General features: G+C 35.0%; 5 protein-coding genes across 5 annotated transcripts; 3 read left to right on the top strand and 2 right to left on the bottom strand.

Moving 5' to 3' along the window:
- The first annotated feature begins 1425 nt into the window (after window positions 1-1425).
- Window positions 1426-3934, top strand: LOC143427125 (lipid scramblase CLPTM1L). Its single transcript, XM_076901035.1, has 8 exons — window positions 1426-1762; window positions 1845-1959; window positions 2029-2252; window positions 2629-2914; window positions 2989-3177; window positions 3240-3412; window positions 3492-3743; window positions 3824-3934. Exons 1-8 carry the CDS (start codon window positions 1509-1511, stop codon window positions 3912-3914), a joined length of 1584 nt encoding a protein of 527 aa, XP_076757150.1. The 5' UTR covers window positions 1426-1508; the 3' UTR covers window positions 3915-3934.
- Window positions 3935-4923: 989 nt separating this feature from the next.
- LOC143427639 (rifampicin phosphotransferase-like) lies at window positions 4924-10455 on the top strand. The gene is made up of 18 exons (XM_076901922.1): window positions 4924-5129; window positions 5214-5347; window positions 5429-5567; window positions 5651-5831; window positions 5915-6025; window positions 6115-6339; window positions 6408-6535; window positions 6626-6957; window positions 7031-7176; window positions 7261-7527; window positions 7597-7747; window positions 7818-8354; window positions 8424-8723; window positions 8783-9172; window positions 9251-9576; window positions 9658-9742; window positions 9836-10136; window positions 10213-10455. Exons 1-18 carry the CDS (start codon window positions 5000-5002, stop codon window positions 10272-10274), a joined length of 3945 nt encoding a protein of 1314 aa, XP_076758037.1. The 5' UTR covers window positions 4924-4999; the 3' UTR covers window positions 10275-10455.
- On the bottom strand, window positions 10271-14229 carry Sec5 (exocyst complex component secretory 5). Its single transcript, XM_076901921.1, has 12 exons — window positions 13917-14229; window positions 13526-13826; window positions 13270-13465; window positions 12701-13202; window positions 12325-12614; window positions 12068-12252; window positions 11874-11988; window positions 11523-11801; window positions 11021-11347; window positions 10744-10928; window positions 10451-10662; window positions 10271-10385 (listed from the first exon to the last, which is right to left on the bottom strand). Exons 1-11 carry the CDS (start codon window positions 14023-14025, stop codon window positions 10476-10478), a joined length of 2676 nt encoding a protein of 891 aa, XP_076758036.1. The 5' UTR covers window positions 14026-14229; the 3' UTR covers window positions 10271-10385; window positions 10451-10475.
- An 863-nt stretch (window positions 14230-15092) lies between these two features.
- Window positions 15093-18943, top strand: Akt (AKT serine/threonine protein kinase). Its single transcript, XM_076901125.1, has 7 exons — window positions 15093-15399; window positions 15753-16020; window positions 16098-16335; window positions 16427-16624; window positions 16704-16974; window positions 17058-17294; window positions 17374-18943. The coding sequence occupies exons 1-7, from the start codon at window positions 15318-15320 to the stop codon at window positions 17712-17714; spliced, it is 1635 nt and encodes a 544-aa protein (XP_076757240.1). The 5' UTR covers window positions 15093-15317; the 3' UTR covers window positions 17715-18943.
- On the bottom strand, window positions 18841-20890 carry LOC143427192 (acid phosphatase type 7). Its single transcript, XM_076901126.1, has 7 exons — window positions 20651-20890; window positions 20350-20544; window positions 19954-20281; window positions 19694-19876; window positions 19416-19635; window positions 19147-19341; window positions 18841-19076 (listed from the first exon to the last, which is right to left on the bottom strand). Exons 1-7 carry the CDS (start codon window positions 20748-20750, stop codon window positions 18975-18977), a joined length of 1323 nt encoding a protein of 440 aa, XP_076757241.1. The 5' UTR covers window positions 20751-20890; the 3' UTR covers window positions 18841-18974.
- Between the last annotated feature and the right edge of the window lie 1211 nt (window positions 20891-22101).

Genomic DNA, 22101 nt, shown 5'->3' with positions numbered 1-22101 from the left:
TGGCCCAAAGTAATCGCATTAAATTGTTCTACGAATATTCGATGGCTATTAACAATTATATTGTTAGAATAAACGTTTAAACCTTTATTAGCCCAATTGCGGTTCCCTTAAAATTTCAAACGCAAACGTGCAATCCGAATGCGCCAGCAGTTGCACGCAAAACAGCAAGATCTTAAAATTAACTCCCTGGTGGATCTTCCTCGTGCTTCGCAGCGGAGATCCGGAAACTCTGACGAACGTTTCCGGTTCCCCGCTACGCACTCGAGTTCATTCAACTCTCAGCACCTTAGAGTTTCCTGATCTTTTTCTTTTGTGTTGGATGATGGGTGTGGCCGTCGCATCAAGGAGGTAAATGAATTATTAAAGGAGAATTTTAATTAGTTTTTACGCTGTAATTAAAATGAAATCAAATATGAAATTCGATAGAATTGAATAAAATGATCGATTATAATCAAATTGAGAGAGTAACAGATAAGTGCAAGAATTTGTAAAGATATTTTGTAAATTTTATTCAATTATTTATTTTCGATTAGTGGCGCCATCTCTCCGATGAACGCTCAAACTAGTCGCACACCGTTACCGACAGCGAAGTGAACTACCGTGTGACGTTATCGACTTCCGCATCTCAGCAAACACATTCACTGCCATTTATTTTCGCTCCTTGGAAGGTTCATTATCGATAGGAAATTGTTTCAAAATTAATTCGTACTATCTAAAAAAAAGAGACTCTCGTTCGCTACGTTTTTCAAATTTATTATTCCCTTACTTTTGCGCTATCAACGATAACACATCAAAATTTTCCTTTATAAAATCTAGATTTATATTTCTAAGCGTCTACTTCAGTTTATCTAATTTGTTAAAGAATTTTATTTGTTAAATAAAATTGTTATATAAAAGCAAGCGACGTGAAAGTTAATTAGAAGAGATAATAGTAGTAAGGACCTCGACAACCGACTGGTGGCGTCATCTCTGCGAAAACTGCTGCAACTGGTCGCGCACAATTATCGACAGCGAAGTAAACTACCGACGGACTGGTGGCGCCATCTCTGCGAAAAGTGCTGAAACTGGTCGCACACGATTATCGACAGCGAAGTAAACTATCGACGGACTGGTGGCGCCATCTCTGTGAGAAGTGTCGAAACTAATCGACACTTTAGTTCAGTTCTATTTACAGAGATGGCGCTGCCTGCATACTTTAGATGATACTGATTGTACCGCCAGGTTAGACACGTTTGTTTGCCAATTTCGATTGTTAACAACTTTCTCGTTGAATCCTCTTCTATGACATAGATATGCAGAGATTACGTTCATACACGAACAATGCACAGGAACGATATATACTCGTGCCGGTATCAATTATGTACTAATGAGGAATAGCGTGGAACAGATATTGCGGATTATTATGCGCTGTATCGTTAGGCAATATCAATTGTGCTGCACAATTCTGTGCGGTTGAAAACAGTTAAGAGAAAATAATGTCAAAGACGTTGTAATAAGAATCTAGAAAGATGCAGTGGCCATCCCTTACCGTTATATTAACGGAAATATTCCTAGCTTACATTGTTTATTCCATATACAATTTATCTCTGTTATTTGTTGCACCGTCTTGCGAAGAAGGCAAACAATGCTTAACGTCCTATCTCAGTCAACAACCGGAACTGCAGCTGCATATTTATAGTTCCGTCGACCGAGACTCCTCTGAGAAGCAGATTGACTTTGTGTACTCGAATAAAAATTTCAATTATACACACGCGGACAGTTTGTGAGTAGTAATATTACATTGGGGAAGATGCAAAGCAACAGTCGCGTATTCATTTTCATTATTCTTTGTGTAATACTTTCAGCTTGTTGAGTTTGAACATTCCACGCAAGACACGAAACAATGGAACGTTGTTTCTTCATATTATCGTTGTACCCAGTTCGATGAAACATGGAAAGAATGCTATTAATATGCGAAAGGTGCATATAAAATGATGTGATCGATTGCATTTTTGCATATGGTTTCTAATGAATGTAATACCGTTTCAGGAATCATATCAATCTTCCATTGCTATTAAACTGACAGAGTACGAAGTTCCTGAAGCAGAAACGTTTAATTTGTTAGGCGATAAAAACCCGAATTCTGAAAAGAACAAGCCGAACTTGGCAAACCCAGTTACGCATATTAAGAGTCGTGTAGTGTTCACGATAATGACGGACGATGTCAGATTGCCTGTGGATAACATTCCTGTGGAACTTGCGAATCATTTGAGGTATATCGATATCAGTTTTGTATGAACAGACTTACGTTAATCTTTGCAGGATCAATAACTCACAGAATATAAATCAGAAAATTTATTCGAGAAGATAATATACTATAAGCTATGTTTTGTGCAAGTTTATCGTTAATTCGCAACTTGAAACTTTCTTCTAGTGTTATACGATGCTAATGCAATAGACCTAGGAAGTTCTTATATATTTTTCTTTACTATATATTCTTTATTAATCTTTGTTTATTTTGTTTTCCTCTTTTAAATATTACTCTAAGCCACTGGAAATTCAAAATTCGAAAATCGACCCTTTTAAAAGTTAATAGATTAATAATAATTAATATTGCAGCAAATATACAACAAATTCTCATTGTTTTAGAATTGTTCAAAGCAACACATTTTTACCAATAGTTACTTGTGATTTCCTGCAAACCAGACATCGTGATCTAGTAAAAGTCATGCCCCAGAATCATACAATGAACATCACGTTGCAATACTCTCCGATTTCTATTGAGAATCTGAGATTGCTATTACTCGTAGAGGCTACCATGCAAAATTTGAAAAATCTTGGATTCTCCAATAAGGATATAGATGAAGTGAAAGGAATTTTTGCAGATACTAATATATATATCCTTGGAGGAACTTTCTTTATCGCAGCCATTCATGTATGTAAACCGAAGGTGGATTAGCGGAAAGATTCAAATACAACCTGATAAAGTAATATTTGATATCGTTACAGCTATTGTTCGACTTCCTCGCTTTCAAGAATGATGTGAGTTATTGGAGGAGGAAGGAGAACCTTGTGGGTCTTAGTAAGTGGACCGTTGTGTGGCAAGGATTCAGTCAAACTGTAATCTTTCTTTATTTACTGAACGAAGGTTCATCTTTACTTGTGCTTGTTCCTACTGGAATTGAATCCATCATCGGGGTAAATATCGTGCTGTTACATTTTCGTAGACACTTTTCACATTTTTTGTCTGACCATAACAGATGTGGAAGTTGAAGAAGGTATTCAAACTCAGGCTTAAGAATAACAGTGGTAATATGGCTGAAATTAGAACGAGAGAGTTTGATGTACAGAGTATGCATTATCTGAGCTATTTATTATATCCCCTCGTTATTGGAGGAGCAATATATTCCTTATTGTATCAGCCTCATAAGAGGTATATCACTGCTTTTTTTTATCTATTATTATGCTTTTAATATTGATATTTATACACATAATATTTCTTGTAATTCCAGTTGGTATTCGTGGAGCATAAATTCATTGGTGAATGGTGTTTATGCGTTCGGATTTCTGTTCATGCTTCCTCAGCTGTTTGTAAATTATAAACTGAAATCCGTCGCGCATTTACCTTGGAAGACTTTTATGTATAAAGCGTTTAATACGTTTATCGACGATGTCTTTGCATTTATCATCTCTACACCAACTGCACATAGAATAGCTTGTTTCAGAGATGACGTGGTTTTTCTTATTTATCTTTATCAAAGATGGTAAGTGTGTAACAAGTCTGCATGAAAATTCTATACGCTTTATTATTGTTTTTACATATTATTATAATTATTAATTACAGGCTGTATCCAGTAGATAAAAACCGTCCAGACATTGATGCCATCGGTGAAGAAGCTGTTGATTTTAGTAATTTGGATAAGAAGAAAAATTAAAATAAATTTGTTCGGCCTCTGATATTACTTTGATCATCGTACAAGAAAAACTACGATTCCACTACGATTCTATGGGTGACTGTATTAGTAATGTACGATGTTAATGTGGGAATGCCTAAATGTTGTAACTCTCACGCAACATTTAAAGTAATTACTTGTTTTTAATTATATTTCATACTTTTGATAAAAAGAAGTTGCAGTAAAAGTATTCTTTAATGTGATTTGTGTAAGAACGTAATAGCTTTTAATAGTGAGTTATGTAAAAAAAGATAATAACTTCTTCTAAGTGAGCTATCAAAGAAGGTAATAATTTATTTATGCGTGAAATTAAAACGATTAGTTATATTTATTTTATACCTTGCAAGCTATTTGACATGTGGTATTATTTCAAAATGGAAATGTTCAATTTAGAAATATCTTGAAGATTTTTAACAATATTTTAGAAATAGAATTTTTCAATGCTACAATTGAAATTGAAAATGAATAGCAAGTACACTCAATAAATAATCAAATCTTTATAATGGAGATATGATAAGAATTTATTCCATTTAATTCTCTGTTATTTATAGGCACTTATTATCTTGTACTTTCGCATTTTAACGTTACTCGAAACCTAAAGTTTTTAACAGATTGCACGATCAAATACTCCATTACGTCACCTATTAGTCTTCCAAGGTCATTATATTACACTTACATCACTTTATTAAGGAGCAGGTACTTGTGATTTTTTATTGCGTGATCTGCCTATAAAACCAGCGGACTCATCGTTTTTTCTGTTTACAAATTGCTGTGGGATGTGAGATAGATATTTAAATCTAAAACTGTGTAAAATGTTTATAAAACGTAGAATGTATATAGCAATGTTTATTAAGCTATTTAAAAACACTTAATTTAACGTTTTCGTGTTGTATCTACTGATAAATGGTCGATTAGAATTAGAGATAACGCTGATATCTGTCATAAAACGATCGGAAATCGACATAAATTACGTATTCTCAGTAAGTTCAGTAGTAGACATAGTCGTTTATTAGAAACATTGCCGTACCATAATTATTAAAACCACTTGTTCAGACAAGTACTCCAGCATGACAGATATACTAATTGTTATCAAAATTTTGTTTTCCTTCTTTCTTCCTATATGGATATATTACTGTATCACTAAAACAATTAACAAATATAGTTCATCATGTTTGGAGTTAAAACGCGATATTCCAAGTAAGTATATTTTATTTATTTACATATAAACGATGCACACAGAGAGGTACGTTTGATACTTATCTTAATAATCATTGTGTTCAGATGTTCATTTTATGTTGAAACGTTGGTGGGCAGAGAATACTATTAATAGGAAGAAGAAGAAGAAGAAGCAAGAAAATGATTCACATAACTATAAAAAGAAACATTTGACAGACTTCAAAATTAAAGACAAAGACGTAAGTATTGTTTGTCCTTTTAAACTTATAACTGTGACTTGAAGTTGTGTTCTTACTTTTAATTTTTATTTTTGTATTTAGGGTGCCAACAGTGTATTCTTCTATGGTGCGGATCAAAAAGGGAACTCTTTGTTGATTAAATTTTCTTGCAGAACACTGAGAATAGCAGAAGTATCTATACAGCTTACAACTTCAGATGGTCAACTATATGTTTCACCTGGTACCAATACTAAGTGTTTATGCATCGTCACTTTACTTCTTCTCATTATCCAAATGCAAATTATTTAACAATTTTTGTTACAGCCTATCCTGATACTACTTCAGCGATCGGTTTTAATCAGGAATGGACGGCGTCTGGTCTTAAAATCGAGTTCTTAGAATTCCAGCATCATTGGAGAATAGTTTACAATGGCATGCTCAGAAATCTATGTAATGGCGATGAACCCAGCGACGATAACGTCGAACACATTCGTTTCAATTTTATGTAATCACTAACACCAATCGAGCAAATATTTAATAAGATTAATTTTGGGAACTATATTAACAAACGCCTTTTTATACGTTTAGATTTATTGCAAATTCTGAACCATCGAGATGGCCAGAAGATTGGAGTACAAAGCTACATGCAGAAGCGCTAGCTTGTGAAGCGTGGAAGGGTCCTAAATGGATGAATAAAATGTACTGATAAGTATAAAACTATTATTTATTATAATCATGGTTTTATTTACGATACGCAAATAATATGTTGATGAAAAAATCTGTTGCAGAGAATTGTTAGAATATACAGGTTTCGATCAATGGGGATCTATGATAGGTCAAATAACATACAAAGATGAATCTGTTACTGCAATGTATTTACGGGGGCTCCATCAGCATCGTTTTGGAAAGCATGAATCTTACGCGTTTCATGAATCAGCTAACTTACTAGGAGTAATGTCGTATGGTGCCATGTATTATCTCAGTATGAGTAGTACAAGACATAGTTTTCCACAGTAAGTTAGAAAGCGTATTTTTTAAATAAATACAGTTGTTTTTGTTATATGATAATTTTTTATTTTAGAATGCAGGTCGGCCTCTTTAGAAATAATAAAGAGGAATTGTGTGAAATCGATAAAATAGGGTTAAAATTATCTAATTTTAGAGAAGAGAAATTTAATACTGATTCAGAATATAAAACATGGTTCATTGGTAAGTTCAAAGTAGCATGAATATTATTTATTTCATATTATTTATTTACTTCATATAACTTTGCAAATAATTATGTATGCTTCATTTCAGCTGAGAATAAAAAATACGATATTTCTATAAAACCTAAGAAAACAGTAACATTCTATTATGGTCAACCGTGGAATTGGTTAAACAAAATTGTTACTGTGAACCTGAAAATGAATGGAATATCGGGTACTGGGTTGATACAATTGTGGTCTCCTTACAACGGACCATGCCAGGCAGAACCAAGTAGACAATTGAAATTTCTCAAACAACCTAGTGTCCATGTACAAAGAGACGATTATGTCGTACATTTTGACGACAGCAAATGCCAAAATGAAAATATTGTTGGTGGAAAAGGCATTTCACTCGCGATGTTAACTTCCATAAAAGATGCAGACGTAAGCAGTTAAATTATATCTTAATAATATCTTAATAATATTATAGTATTTCAGTGTGTAACGAATTTTGCAGTTTGTTGTGCCAAAAGGATTTTGCGTGACCGTTTTTGCCCTTGAATTGCAATTGCACACATATAAAGAATTACAAAGTGCTATCAATGATGTAGAGAATGTCTGCGTTGGAAAGAAGGATGGCGATTTGCAAAAATATTGCGACGAGTAAATTGTTATCCAATACATTTATATGTTATCTAATATCTTGTTATTCCAGAAATATAATATTTATTATTTGTTTATTCTTAGGGCTATGCGTATTATCGAGTCGACTCCGGTTGTCAACGAAGTGAAAGATGCAATTCTACTAGCTGTAGAAAAGCTAGAATTAGAAGATGATGGTGATAAACCATTTCGATATGCCATTAGATCCAGCGCTGTAGGTGAAGACAGCGATGAAACGTCCGCTGCTGGTCAAAATTCGACTTATTTAGGTGTCCGTGATAAAGAAGATATTATCAAGAGTGTAGCTAAGTGCTGGGCAAGCTTGTTCTCCTATCAAAGTGTCAAGTACAGGTAATATGAGATACTATGACAAGTCTTTCTAATATTTTTTATGCTAATTTCAAGTAATCTGTTTATTAGACATCAGCATGGTATGTTTATAAAAGCGTCTATGGGAGTTTGCATACAAAAGATGGTAAATGCTGATGCTGCTGGTGTTATGTTTACTAGACATCCAACAAATGGCGATCCTTCCAGCATTATAATTACAGCGAATTACGGATTGGGAGAGGTACGATTAAATTAACATTAAATTATAAACCGTGATAAGTTTATGGTTAATAGACTTTTTGTTCATCCAGTCTGTTGTATCGGCACAAGTTGAACCGGACACAATAATTGTTCATAAAAGCTGGAATAATAAATTAAGTATAAAAGGTTCAACAGTAGGGAATAAAAAGCATAAGATATTATCAGGTGATAATGGAGTGGATACGATTGAATTAGACGATCAAGAGAAGGAAACAGTTTGTTTATCAGAAGAAATGGCTCTGCGATTAGCTGCTATAGGCGTGAATTTAGAAAATTTGTTCGGTAATGCCAGAGATATAGAATGGGCAGTGGTCAATGAGAACATTTATTTACTTCAAGCCAGACCTATTACATCTTTGTACGCGTGGACGGACTTTGAATTGACGCACGAACTGGATACAGGCGTTCCTAGCGACATTGATATCATCTCATTTGCCAATGTGGGTGAAGTACTTCCGTATCCAGTGGCACCTTTAACACTCTCCATTTCAGCAAAAATAATCGATTTAAATTGTTCCGCTATACTTAAAACTATAGCTCATTCGTTTCATAACGTTGGCATGAGATGCGGCATAAACTATTCCAACGTAAGTGATACGTTATGAATTTAATAAAAGGAGAAAACATATTTAAAAAATAGTTCATTGCTATTACAGATGATGTTGTTACATCCCAACAAAGAGATAGTACTTATGAACAAAGCCCTTGATTTTGCTTTATGTGGAAAAGTCATAATAACTCCAGAAATTAATAGAATTGCCTGTGAGAAGAATGGTGAGGCTACTTCATTTACTCGAATGAAAATTTGGTGGGAAATGATAAAAAATGCAATGAAGAAAAATGTAACAGAAATCGTGAAGAAGAATCGTGAAAAATTAACTTTAAATGCAGAAGATTTTCATAATGCTTACAGTTTATACAATGAAATTAATCAGCAACTCGAGCATTACGCGACGGTAAGAATATTCAAATACTGTATGAACTTCTGATGAACTATTCAATTGCATATTTTTAGGTAATGGGAACCCATATATTTTCATCAAGAGTTAGTATTAGTTATCAGATATTTATGCTGGGATTACTAACACAAGGTTACAAGGACTTGGTACCGGAACATTTTTCAGATATCGCTGTATTGTTAAGTTCTTGTAGTGAAGTCGTTGGTGCAGAGGTAGTAACTTCGCTTAAAAAGATAGTAAATTATATTAAGAAAAATGAGAAAGACAAGGAATTTAAAGAAATCGATCCTATTAAAGCTATAAATTGGTTAAAAGTTAATTGTCCTATGGCCGCCAGTGAATTAGATAATTTCTTTAAGAATCATGGACATAGATGTATTCAGGAAATGGATTTCTTGTCGGAACCTTGGTCTCTCAAACCTGAGAACCTAATTACCACGCTTCAGGTAGATGGCATTAACGTTAGGTATACGTTATACATACGATAGAAAAATGAATAAAATAATATAAAGTATCCTTACTAGATGATGGTGGCGACGACTACTGAAACGAACGATTCTAAAGTGCTCAGTGCAGAAGAAACGGTGGCGCTGTTGAAGACACCAAAATCGGCAGTTACTAAATGGATATTAAAAAAACTTGTTCCTCATTGCAGGAGAGCTGTAGTATCTAGAGAAATTACAAAATCCACAGTTGTAGATGTTATACATGTATTTAGGCTAGCTTATAGAAGGCTAGGGAAATTAATGGTTTTAGAGGGGTATTTACCTAGCGAAGATTTAATATTCTTCCTGACCAACGAAGAAATAGGAAAAATGTTAAATCATCGCAGTACCACATATGTACAAAAGTAATTACTTTATTAATTGAAATTTTAATTCTTTCCTGATTAAAACTATAATTATTAACATATTTTAACAAATTGTTGTAGAGCTCTTCGCAGAAAAAGAATTTTTCCTCGACTAAGAGAAATGAAATATTCGGAAGTTAATATTGGAATGGTACTTCCTTTGAAGGTTAATACATTAATTTCTTTTTTCATACAAAAACTATATATATGTTCCCTAATACTAATAAATAAATGTATAAACAATATTTTTATGTCATAGAATAATTTAGACACAATAGTGAACGAAGAATCGCCAAAAATTGAAGGAACACCTGTGTGCGGAGGTTCCACGCTTAGCAGAGCTTGTGTAATCACAGATGTAGCAGATGCACATCAAATACAGCAAGGTGATATTTTAATTACTCATGCTACCGATATTGCTTGGAGCGTATACTTTCCGTTATTAAGTGGCATAGTAACGGAAATGGGAGGGCTTATTAGTCATGGAGCTGTCATAGCCAGAGAATATGGCCTTCCATGCATAATTGGGGCTAGAAACGCTACCGATGTTTTTCACACAGGTAACTTATCGTTATTTTTTGAAGCAGAGAAAAAAAGATACGAACAAGGGAGAGTAATAAACAAATACCTTTCTAGGCGACACTGTGTTACTAGCTGCAGATGTTGGTACTTTGCAATTGGTAAAAAAACACGATTAAAAAGATTACAATTTTTATTTTCTCTTGTACCACTTGTGTATTTGTATAACTTAACAATTCAAGATGATATCTATCTCATGTATTCACATTAATAGGCGATGAGTGTGCGGACTGGAACAAAGAAACTCGCGCTATAATGTAAAATATGAACAATGGTGAATACAATAAATACTTACGTAGATGTTTAAGCTATTATTAAAGCTATACAGTAGTAACGCGATTAGGATCGGCAATCAATGGAGGAGTATTATTTGTTGTATCGCTGGCAAGACAGGATAATTGCAAATGCATAGATGTCGTTACTTTTGATAATAACATGTCGATTCGCGTGCAGTCATCCTTATTAACAGGTTGTGGTATTGCATCTAAAGCCTCTTCAAAGAAATTTCTATATATCGGAAATTAAATTAGGGACTATTATGGTTTCTGTTCGTATAGCTGTAAAAATGAACGGAAAAGAGATTATTACGTTGCCCTTGTTGTACTATAAGTTCGTGAAGCATCCCGTAGAAATATGATATCGATCCGTGCTTGTACAATACCAGCAGGTCGAAATTGAGTGACGCACGACATTAGTCTTGCTAGCTCTTCTGCTACTGTCTCAACAATATGAGATAATACTCGTTGCAATAAAGCTGGAGCAACTCGGCGCACCTGTAATGAGAAACAAATAGTATTAACAAACCTTATATTTGTACCTTTTTTTTTCTTTCTGGCAAAAAAGAAAAATAATAAAAAATACATACCTCAGCGTGAACTGCGATCAAGTTCGCTAAGATTTCTTGAGCATACGGCCTCACGTGAGTAGGTTCAGTTTCAAAGTCCCATTCTAAACCACCTAAATACATGCTTGGTTCAATTGTACCGACCAACGGATCACAGCGGCGCTCCAAATAGGCGTCGAGAACAGCCGTGTCCAATGTTTCCAGCTGCGTCCAATCGGAGTTCCATCCAATTGCATTCGATAATTTCGGATAATCTAGATCCTTTAACACGTCTCCAATTCTTGGTAGGATGGTGTTCAGGGTATAACGAATATTACTTAATGAGATCAAGAGGCATTGTTCCCACGTCTGATAAAAAATTCAGAAGTAATGCTAAAATATAGCACTGACTTCAAAAGATGCTACAAATTATTTACACATATATACATATATATTAACTATAGTTAATATACGGACTATCTGCCCTGAAATAAATGGTCTTCTCTGTAAGCATACCATAATGTAGATATAGCAAAAAACTTACTGGGCCTTGATGTTTGTTACTCTTGCTCTTATAGCCGGAAGGCGAACCAACTAATTGCGACACCGAAGATTCATCGTCCTCTAGAGCTTGCTCGCAGCCGCTAAATGCCAACCGCTGCAGGCATCGTGCAAACGATGTAAACAGTGTTTTAACGGAGTTATAGTATAAAAGTTGATGCGTTGGGTTAACAAACAACGGTCCTTCTCGAGGACCGCAAGCGACTACTGTATCTCGCGCGCGTTTTGAGACTTCCATAATCATCTCCTCGAACAAGTATGGCTGTATCGAAACAGAGACATATATTTGATGAAAAATATCTAAAATTTTCATAAACAATGATTCAATCATTACCACTTTTGTAACGCCACCATCTTCGTTTAAATATTCAATCTGCCAAGTTTCCTTTTTATGCAACGCTGCTACGTTCTCCGCAGTTTGTTTGAAAAGAGCATCAAAGCACTGTAATCTGATTTAAAACATCTTTAATATATTACGTGGAAAAGAGAAGTAAAAAATAATGTTACGTTAACATCAATATTTTGTACCTTAAATCGAGTATAAATTTTCCAAAAATATCTAACGCATCGCTTGGCAAATCCAAATGAATCAATGAAGCGTACATTTGCCTAATCCTACGCAAGATACGTAAAAGCCATACAGCATCCAAATCATTGCTACACGTATTTCTCATGGCTTTCATAGCATGCTGCATGCTAGACAGTACCAAATTCTGTACCGAAATAATTTTTTTTTACATAAGTTGAATGGATTCAAATTAAGCTCTGTGTTTGTTTTAATATACCTTAAAAGGTGCTTGTTTCTCTGCATTTACTGCAACATGTAGTTGCCCCGTAAAGTAACTTTGGCCTAGTCTCCAAAGATCCGGTAATTGCTCAACTACAATATCACAAATTGCTTCGATACATGATATTTGCGGTGGCATGTTGGTTCCATCGTTTTTGTTCGATTTTGATTGTTTATTGGTTTGCATTGGTTTCGTTTTGTTCAAGTCTTCTCCATTTGAATGATCCGTTTCTAAATGTTCCTGCGTGCAAGCAGTAATACTTTCCTTCAAATAATGTGAATGTGAAACTGGAAAAAGTAATTACGAACTATGTATTAATTATGGACTGCACACATATGTATACGTATTGTATACAATATTAGTAAGCAAATACCTATTGCATTCCAAGCTGGATCTCCCATAACTTCTAAATTTACAAGATTTCTAATTATTTTCTTATGTTCTTCCAAACTAAAGGGCATTTCTTCAAGTTTCTTTCTTAAATATCCTTTTAACATATCAATCCTGTTATCAATTTCCTGTAACACTTGTTTAAAAACTTCGATTTCTGTATTTTTAAACAGATTCTTTACTCTCGCATAATCATTAATCACAAGATCATAATTGCCACGTTTTATGTTCTTTTCTATATTAATTGGCATACAAAAGAGGAACTTATATCTCTGCATTACAGCTAATGCATTTCTTGTCGCGTCTGCTCTATCTCTTCTTGCCAATACATCATCAAATAACTTATTAGCCTCTGACATGGATTGTTGAATAGCCTTTTCTAACTTTTCAGTAGATTCACTGCCATATGTTTTTACATCTGCTTCAAATTGTTCCTTTAGTAATATTATTGTATCTAATTGTTCCATTACTGCCCCTACATTCGCCTGAAAAGTGACAAATTTTTTTAGTAGAAGACATAGACATTAAACTCCTTCTTTCTTCAACAATCACCTTCAAAAATGATAATTGACCCTCCTTCTGGGAATTAACTTTTCTTTTAAGATACGTCAATCCAGCTTTTAAATGTTCAAAAGTGGTGGCATGATGGTGTTGCAATAAAAACCAACCAGGGTGGAACTTTTCACTAGTAAGGTCTCCACTACCTTCTCCAAATAGTTCCATTAGCTCATCTTCAGGAAACTTTTTACTACAAACAAGTACATTGAAATACCTGTGTCTACCTTTAAAAGTAACAAACTGAACATACTCATTGCTCTCTACGCTTAAACCTAAAGGATCATCCTGTTGATAATTCGTCGGGGAAAGCGTCCTCCTCCCCCACACGAAACTTTGCATAGGAGCCTCTTCCACCCATACTGCCGATTCTTTCATAGGACCTATAGTTTCATGGTAACCACGAAACTGTACCGTCGACGTCCCCTGCCCTCCAGTGCGAGTAGTTACGATAATGTCACCACGACCTTTACAAGGTCCTGATCTAGCAATGATTTTATTGGACGATTTCCATTCCGCTGATAAAAGGCAATCGCATCCACATATCGTGAGACCTGTACGCATCAAACATTTTACGAATAACGAACTTCTTTCTCATAAATTTATGATAGCTTTGGTATCAATGGTTGACCAGTGAAATTAACCTATAAGATCCTGTGCCTTGTTACCCAGAAATTCACCGCGAACCGTCACGCGGGTACCCGGGGGTCCTTCTTTGGGGGATATACCCGTTACCACCGGTGGTGGGCCCATCTCACCGATTCTACTTTAATACAAGATTCTACTACCTTTGTACAACTAAATATTGATTATACATAATTTTAACCTTAATGATCGGAGAAGCACAAAATTCTACTTTGAGCGCGTACGAGGTTCATTATCATTTTTCAAATTAGTCCTGAAGCTGTCTCGAAATTTCGCTCTGTATATCAATTCATCGAGAGGACGAACGGACCACCGAAAGAGCCTGAATTCCCTGTTGAAGCAAAACGACGACAGATAACTCGGGTGACAGACGTGATTATCGATGTAATAGAGTGGAAGGACAGATAATGAAAAGTATTGGAAAAGAGGGCAGGAAAAGTGATAGCGAAACCGTGTACTTAAACGATATTAAAATTATTCGAAACGACTGTTGCTCCAAATGAATTTTATTAATAAATAATATAAAGTTGCAGGTAAAAAAAAAATGATCGTGCGAGACGGATCTTTAGTACGTATAAGTAAAATAGTTATTTGTAATTAGCTGACCACACTGTTCTTACGTAAAATTGCTACGTATTTATAGAAAATAGTATATTTGTTAGAACAGCTTTTCAAGATTCCAACATCGTGCTTTCGTTCAGAAAATTTTTAATCAAATTCTGCTCAAGCAGTAACGATCGACGCAATTTTATACTCGAAAAATATCGTACTTGAAATTTTCCACGTAGAATAGAACGATATAAAATACTTAAAAGAGAGCAATGTTTATTTTTTACTTAACAAGTACAGGCAATCTTTCGGATATTGGCGCCTCGCGTGATATCTACGTAAACACAACCAGCGGTCATTTAATAAGAAATGGCTCCATCTAGTAGCACCATTTCTTATTGGTCGGTGTGTCAGACGCTGCATCGAAGAGATTGTACGTACCACTACATCTGCACGTATAACACATTATAATAACGAAAGGGTTTAAGACACGTTTGGCTTGAAAGAACGATTGTGCAAACAGACGTGCGGCGATATCAGTACTCGTGGTGAGATCTAATGTCAACCGAGGATAGATAAGCGTTGTTCCATGAGTATTCTTCTTTACTTGTCATCGATTGATGCGCCATCTCCGGAATACGAGGAGGCAATGCTAGTTAGTGCGCATTAGTGCGTCCGCCGATCACAGAGTATAGTTTGAGTTTACCTGCCAAACGTGTATCTATGATTGCTCAAGTTTGTATACTCGTGCCATCGTCGCTGTTGTATTTCGTCAATTTTCTTGGAATACCGAGCCCGGACGGAAGCACCAAGTGCCTAGATAGTGTTCAGAAGTGCGCATTAAAGGAGTTATGGGGGACGCAGCGATGAATGTCGCAGCGTCCGGTGGCGGCGGTCAGCGTGTCGTTAAAGAAGGCTGGCTGCAAAAACGCGGTACTTACAGAGCAGTTTCATAATATTTATGTTTACCTATTCCCTTTGCTTGGAGCGAACTGGCTACGAACTTGAGCTACTTTTGCTCGCCCTTCTCGCATGATCTTCCCCCGATTCTTGTCTACCCCTGTTTAACAGAACGTCAAAATTGCACCAATCGCAGTACTTTTTTTTTCACGGCAACCAAGTAGTTAGTATCCTCGAAAATTAGACGATCCTTTCGAATATTCGCTGTGTACGCGTTAAGTAGGTATTGTTTATAAATAGACACGATATCCTACGAGAAACGAGGAGAGTTACGCCGACGTTGGTAATTAACGAATGAAAGTAATTTCGCTTGTTGTTATGCGTAGGAGAGCATATAAAAAATTGGAGGCCAAGGTATTTCGTTTTACGAGACGATGGAACACTGGTCGGTTTCAAAGTCAAACCGGACCAACAAATGGCAGCTGCTCCGCAACCATTGAACAACTTTACCGTTCGTGGTTGCCAAATTATGTCTGTAGATAGACCTAAGCCTTACACTTTTGTTATAAGAGGTTTACAATGGGCTGCAGTAATAGAGAGGACGTTTCATGTAGAAACGGAGAAAGAGAGGGAAGATTGGGTGGCTGCAATCAGGTTTCATTTTTTTAACTAAACAATTGCGATATTTAGATATGTTGGACGTTTGTTTAAACCGTATCTCCCTTCGCTAGGTATGTAGCCGCTAGGTTAGCAAATGAAACACAAAGTGAACAACAACGCTCCGACCTAATATATTCATCTTCGTCAGAAGATGTTGATATGGAATCCTCTGGAGGCGGTAGGTCGGACTCGTGCGGATCTGTTGGTGTTATATCTTCGGACACGGATGGTGGCAGTATCGATGAACTGTCTGCCAAGTTTAGTGTTCAAGGAACATCGAGTAGCAAAAGTACAGGAAAGAAGAAAGTAGTACGTATATGATAGATTTTATTATATTATTTGTGATTGAAACCTTTAGATATTTCTCATGTATTATGTACTTTTATTTCTGTTATTTTAGACTCTTGAAAATTTTGAATTTTTAAAAGTTTTGGGAAAGGGTACATTTGGTAAAGTAATCCTTTGTAGAGAGAAAGCAACAGGACACTTATATGCTATCAAAATATTACGGAAAGAAGTTATTATTCGTAAAGATGAAGTCGCACACACCCTTACCGAGAATAGAGTCCTACGAACTACAAACCATCCGTTCCTAATTGTATGTGTGCTACGCATTATTAAATTATCCCTTAAATATGTATGACGTAAACTCTCACTTCATGCTTCTCCATTTACAGTCCTTAAAGTACAGTTTCCAGACAGCAGACAGGCTATGTTTTGTAATGGAGTATGTAAATGGTGGCGAGTTGTTTTTTCATTTACGACGTTCCCGTGTATTTGGCGAAGATCGTACTCGATTTTATGGCGCTGAAATCATTTCAGCTCTAGGGTACCTTCATTCGCAGGGTATCATTTATCGTGATCTCAAATTGGAAAATCTCCTCTTAGATAAAGATGGACACATTAAAATAGCTGATTTTGGATTGTGCAAAGAAGATATAACGTACGGTAAATATGTTGTACAAGTTTAAGACAAAATTGTTTTGGTTTGAAAACAAAATGTGTATTGATAATTTGTTTTAAACCTTCAGGGAGAACAACGAAAACGTTCTGTGGAACACCCGAGTATTTAGCACCAGAGGTGTTAGAGGATAATGATTACGGACGAGCTGTAGATTGGTGGGGAGTTGGTGTTGTTATGTATGAAATGATCTGTGGTCGACTACCTTTTTATAATAAAGACCACGAGAAGCTTTTCACGCTTATTGTAATGGAAGAAGTAAGATTTCCTCGAACTATCAGTAACGAAGCAAAGGACATGCTTGGTGGTAAATATATGTATTATTCACACATAATTGCGAAACACAGATATTGAATAAGAAGTGGTAATTATTAACTCTTTTTTAGGTCTACTTATAAAAGATCCAAGCAAAAGATTGGGTGGTGGACCTAATGATGCTAAAGAGATCATGGATCATGCATTTTTCTCGTCAATTGATTGGTCAGATCTTGTACAGAAAAAAATTCCGCCTCCTTTTAAACCTCTAGTATCATCTGACACAGATACACGATATTTTGATAGCGAATTTACAGGTGAAAGTGTCGAACTTACGCCGCCTGATCAAGGCTTTTTAGGTAGTGGGGGCGGCTTGAATTCTATAGCCGAAGAACAAGAACATTTTCCCCAATTTTCCTATCAAGAAAGTCACTCAGCAGCAACTTCTTCCATTGTTTCCATTAATCACTGACAGTATCAAGTGTTTTCTTTGTTTATATATTGAGATGTATGGCTAAATGCATGCAAAAAGTCAGAGACATTCGAATTACGTCGAGTATTCGCTGTATGTCTACTAATTTTGAAGAATTTTTTTTTAGACGCGGATAAGTCGAAATATCAGTTTTCGCTAATTTATGATGCTTTTTTCTGCATCTTTAAAAGGTTTTTAACACATATCTCCAATGGCAGATTTGGATGTGTGCATGCACGTGCGCATGCATACGCATACTCATTGAAATTGTACATGGAAAAATTATGTACCATAAAACCCAATTGAATTAATACTATTTATACCTGCTGAGTAGGTTTGCGGCGATACAATGGGGGTTTGAATTTTTTGCAGTTTAAGAAAAAAACGAAATAAGATGGACAGAGGTTAAGTTTATCCTTTAAACTGCGTTATGTTATAGAGATATGGCATATTTCTTCTATGTGAGAGAACAATATTCGAAGCTACTGTTCTTTCTTTAATGAAGATTATATTCAACATTTTCTGGCTTCGTTGTCGACTATATCGTAATAATTTATAGAAAAGCAGTTCCTGGTTATTTTTTTAAACTCATTAGTCAACTGTTATAGCAGAAGCCAAAATAGCAAATTATGCTTGGCAAGGAGCCAGTCTACGAGTAAATGGTGTTCATCCATTTTAAAAGTAGAAGCATAGAAATATTAACAGCTTTAACTGAATTAATGTATAAATCTGAAATCAATTTTTAGCATCAAAAGAAAGCGTTTCTTCGTTACACTAGTACTATCGAATTAGGAAATATTCTTTTTCCTTAGTATGAATTATACTATTCATCATGTATCATTGACAAATAATGATTTACTGTAAGAATCAGATGGAAATATGAAATGCTACTCTAATATTATTAATATTATATGCTACAATGATTATATATATATATGTATGTATATATACATATACGTATATATAAATATATACATATATTTATATTTCAACAATTAAAGGATTATATTGTACATATGCATTATTAATAATTTCCATCTCATTTGTAATTAGCGAACTTTTGTAGTTGATTCGTTTCTACGCGAGAAGGAATCGGGGGAATTTTTTAAAATAGAATTAAAGACAATTGTTTAAAGTTTATATAGATATATGCAATTTTGCTATTTACCATAAAAGAGCATGGTATACACATTGTCGAAGAGAAATACGATAAAAGATATGTCTGTAAATGGTTTTAATTACTTTGTCCTAAATTGTGTTCTATATTTCATTTGCAAGCTGATCTATATTATATGATGGTAAGATATTGTCTTTTATGAGCCAAACATGGTCCAGAACAGCACCTTCCTTGTCATCGGATACCTATTATCAAAATATTGTAAAATGAATAATAACAAACATTCCTTGCACCTTCTTCCGAACTATATGATACCTGTTCAAGATAAAGATGAGTTCGGTTATACGCCTTCATCCTTGTGTACCCATAATCCGAGCTACGATATGCAGACCACTCTGGTCTGTTTGGAACAAATTTTTCTCTACCTTCTTTGCACCCTGCTGACCCAGTCACTATATGCACGGGCGCTTTGTAGTTTTTGTATGGGTTTTCGTAACTACCGTTTTGTACCTTGAAATTATTTCACTCTTATTTTAAAACAAATTTTGAAAGTGTCTTTTCATAATGATAAGAATTGTGATTACCTTAAAATTGTACATGGGCCACATACGTTCATAACTATGTTCATGAGCCCATAATAATAAATCTACTTTGTATTTAAAAAACAGATCTTCTAGACCAAACCAGCGCAGAACTGGTAATCCAACTCTGACTAAACTTTCATGATTGGTGCAATCGTCTGCATTTGCATTACTACAGTACATTGGTCTATGACCAAATGTCACTATCCATGGCCTTTGTGCCCTTTACAAATCCCATTTCACTTTTCTGTACATCACGATGAAAGAAATGCTCAACTTACCTATTTTCAGGCATGTTTGCTTCCATTAAATCTTTTTCTAACCATTCATACTGTTTAACAAGTTGCTTTAGACCATAATTCATAAAATAGTAAGCTTCTGTTTCTATTCCTATGAAGTGAACAGGTCCAACATTAAAGCTATACCATAAACCTTCAGAGTCTCCAGGCATTGTAAAACGTGACCTAGTAATATAAAGTTTATTTTAACAGTGAAGAAATTATAAACGAATTAGTTGATATATTAAGTTTGAGGTATACACCTGTAATTACTAAAATTATATTTTTCTTCATGATTACCAGGTACTGTCATATATGGTAAATAAGCAGCAACTCCTTCAATTTGTTTCATAAATTCATCGCCAACACGAGCATTATCAGTGTTCATGTCATATGCAAAATCTCCAACATGAATTGCTGCATCGTATAATTCACGCTGTGCTTCTTCCTGCAATCTAGACAAACTTTGTGCATTCTCATTACCCATATCGCCGAAGATTACAATTTGAGGTGACCATTCTGTTGTGCTCTCGGGGGCAGTTTTCACGTAAAACACATTGGACCACCCATATTTACTACCGCAGTGGTAAACTGTTTAAAATATTTTATACATGTATTTATATGATCTGTTGAATAAGCAGAAAGTTAGTTTTACTTACTATATTTGCTATTAGGAGCTAAATTTCGTAACCAGACTCTATGAATGAATTGTTTTTGTTTTTCATCTCCACCATCAATGAAGGGAGTAGAATTCCCTGTGGCTGTAAGGATCAGTCCTCCTATTCCATATTCCACAATTGATTCTTGGGTGTCATTCCTTGTGCTCCAAGTCACAACAATGTCATGAATCGATTCTAAATATTATGATATTGATATCTCGTTGAAATTTACTTATACAACCAACTAAAAGAGTCTTATAAGGAACTACTATATTAACAAAAGAATTGAAAATATGCATACGTCCATAGGCGAGATGTACAGCTTCTGGTTGATAGTAAATAACATTGCATAGCGTAGTAGAAACCAAAGATGACAGAACAATAGCGACGAACAAAGCCATTCTTAATTCACTAAGAACTGAAGTTACATTAACACATCGTAGCTACATACGATATTTCACTCCTTAATTTATGCGCGTATGAAAATACTAACGTTTTTCAGATTTCAGGCATTAAAATGCTAGACAATCTGATGTATTCTGGAGTTTGACTTGTGTATCGCAGTTGTGCGTAATAAAAGTAAGCCGTTATCGTTCAAGATCGTGTGACAAAACAGTGATTCAGATACTATTCTGGAATTTTTTATCAGCTGTAGAATTCTAAACATGGTATTGTGCTTATGCACTTACTGCAGTCCACAGATGATAAATCATGGTAACTATTAAACATGGGCCCATGATTTTAGTTGCAGTATTTTTACAGAAAATTAATTATTTAAGTTTATGTATATAAAGCGTAAAGAAAATATAAATGCGAACGAATCAATTCCTTCTTTCAAACAGTTTTATATGTCATAAAGTAAATTATACCGATGAACCTACATGATAGCGCCATCTCGTGCGCAATGCATCAGAATCTATTACAAAATGCATTTATGTTGGAATGCTGAAAAGATTGGATCGTAATGAATAATTGATGCCAGCTAATATTGAAATGTAGCTCTTGATTAATTGAATTAAAATATCATGCTTGGATACTTTAAACATTCTTAACTGAAACTTAAACAAAAAAGATACTTAATAACAACAATTAACTTTTTTCAGGTACTTTGTTGGTTCCCGATTGCAGACACTTCTAATCGGAGGCAGCTAATGTTAAATCTATGAAGCGAAGGAGAAAATTGAAGGGAAGTAATGTGAAAATTAAAGAAGCAATTACGAAGTTAGCATCCCCTATATTGATCATGCTTTGTGAGTTTGTCTTCTCTTTTACTCGTGAGCAACTTTCCCGTTCCAACGCACGTGCACGGACACGTTTTTATCCACCGAGTAAAAACACCCTAACAATGAATACAAGTTGCAATCGTATCAATTACTGCTTATTATGCTTTTTCTTTTCCCTTTTCTTACGTACACATTATTATACTGCTTTTCTCTTTTATTATCGAGACGGAAATTATAATAAGAATAATTACCCTTCTTTTTTACCGAAACTTATTTTGTCCTCTCGATTGTACAAGGAATTGTACAAGGTAGATACAATATATTTTATTACAATATTTTTTATTTTTATCAGGAAGGCAGAGGAAGACACGGTGCAAGAATTCGATCCGTCCCCTCCAATCTGGATGGTGCACAGACTGATAATCAAATTCGTGGAATTCGTACGTCAACGTGTATCCCACATCACTGACGTGAAAATGGAATTTGCCCAGGAACAGGAAGAATTTTAACGAGGAATCGACAGAGCACG

The sequence above is a fragment of the Xylocopa sonorina genome, chromosome 9 (genome assembly GCF_050948175.1).
Source record: "Xylocopa sonorina isolate GNS202 chromosome 9, iyXylSono1_principal, whole genome shotgun sequence".
Classification (NCBI taxonomy): Eukaryota; Metazoa; Arthropoda; class Insecta; order Hymenoptera; family Apidae; genus Xylocopa; species Xylocopa sonorina.
The sequence above is the reverse complement of the archived record's forward strand: the minus strand, read 5'-3'. Positions and strand labels throughout refer to the sequence as shown.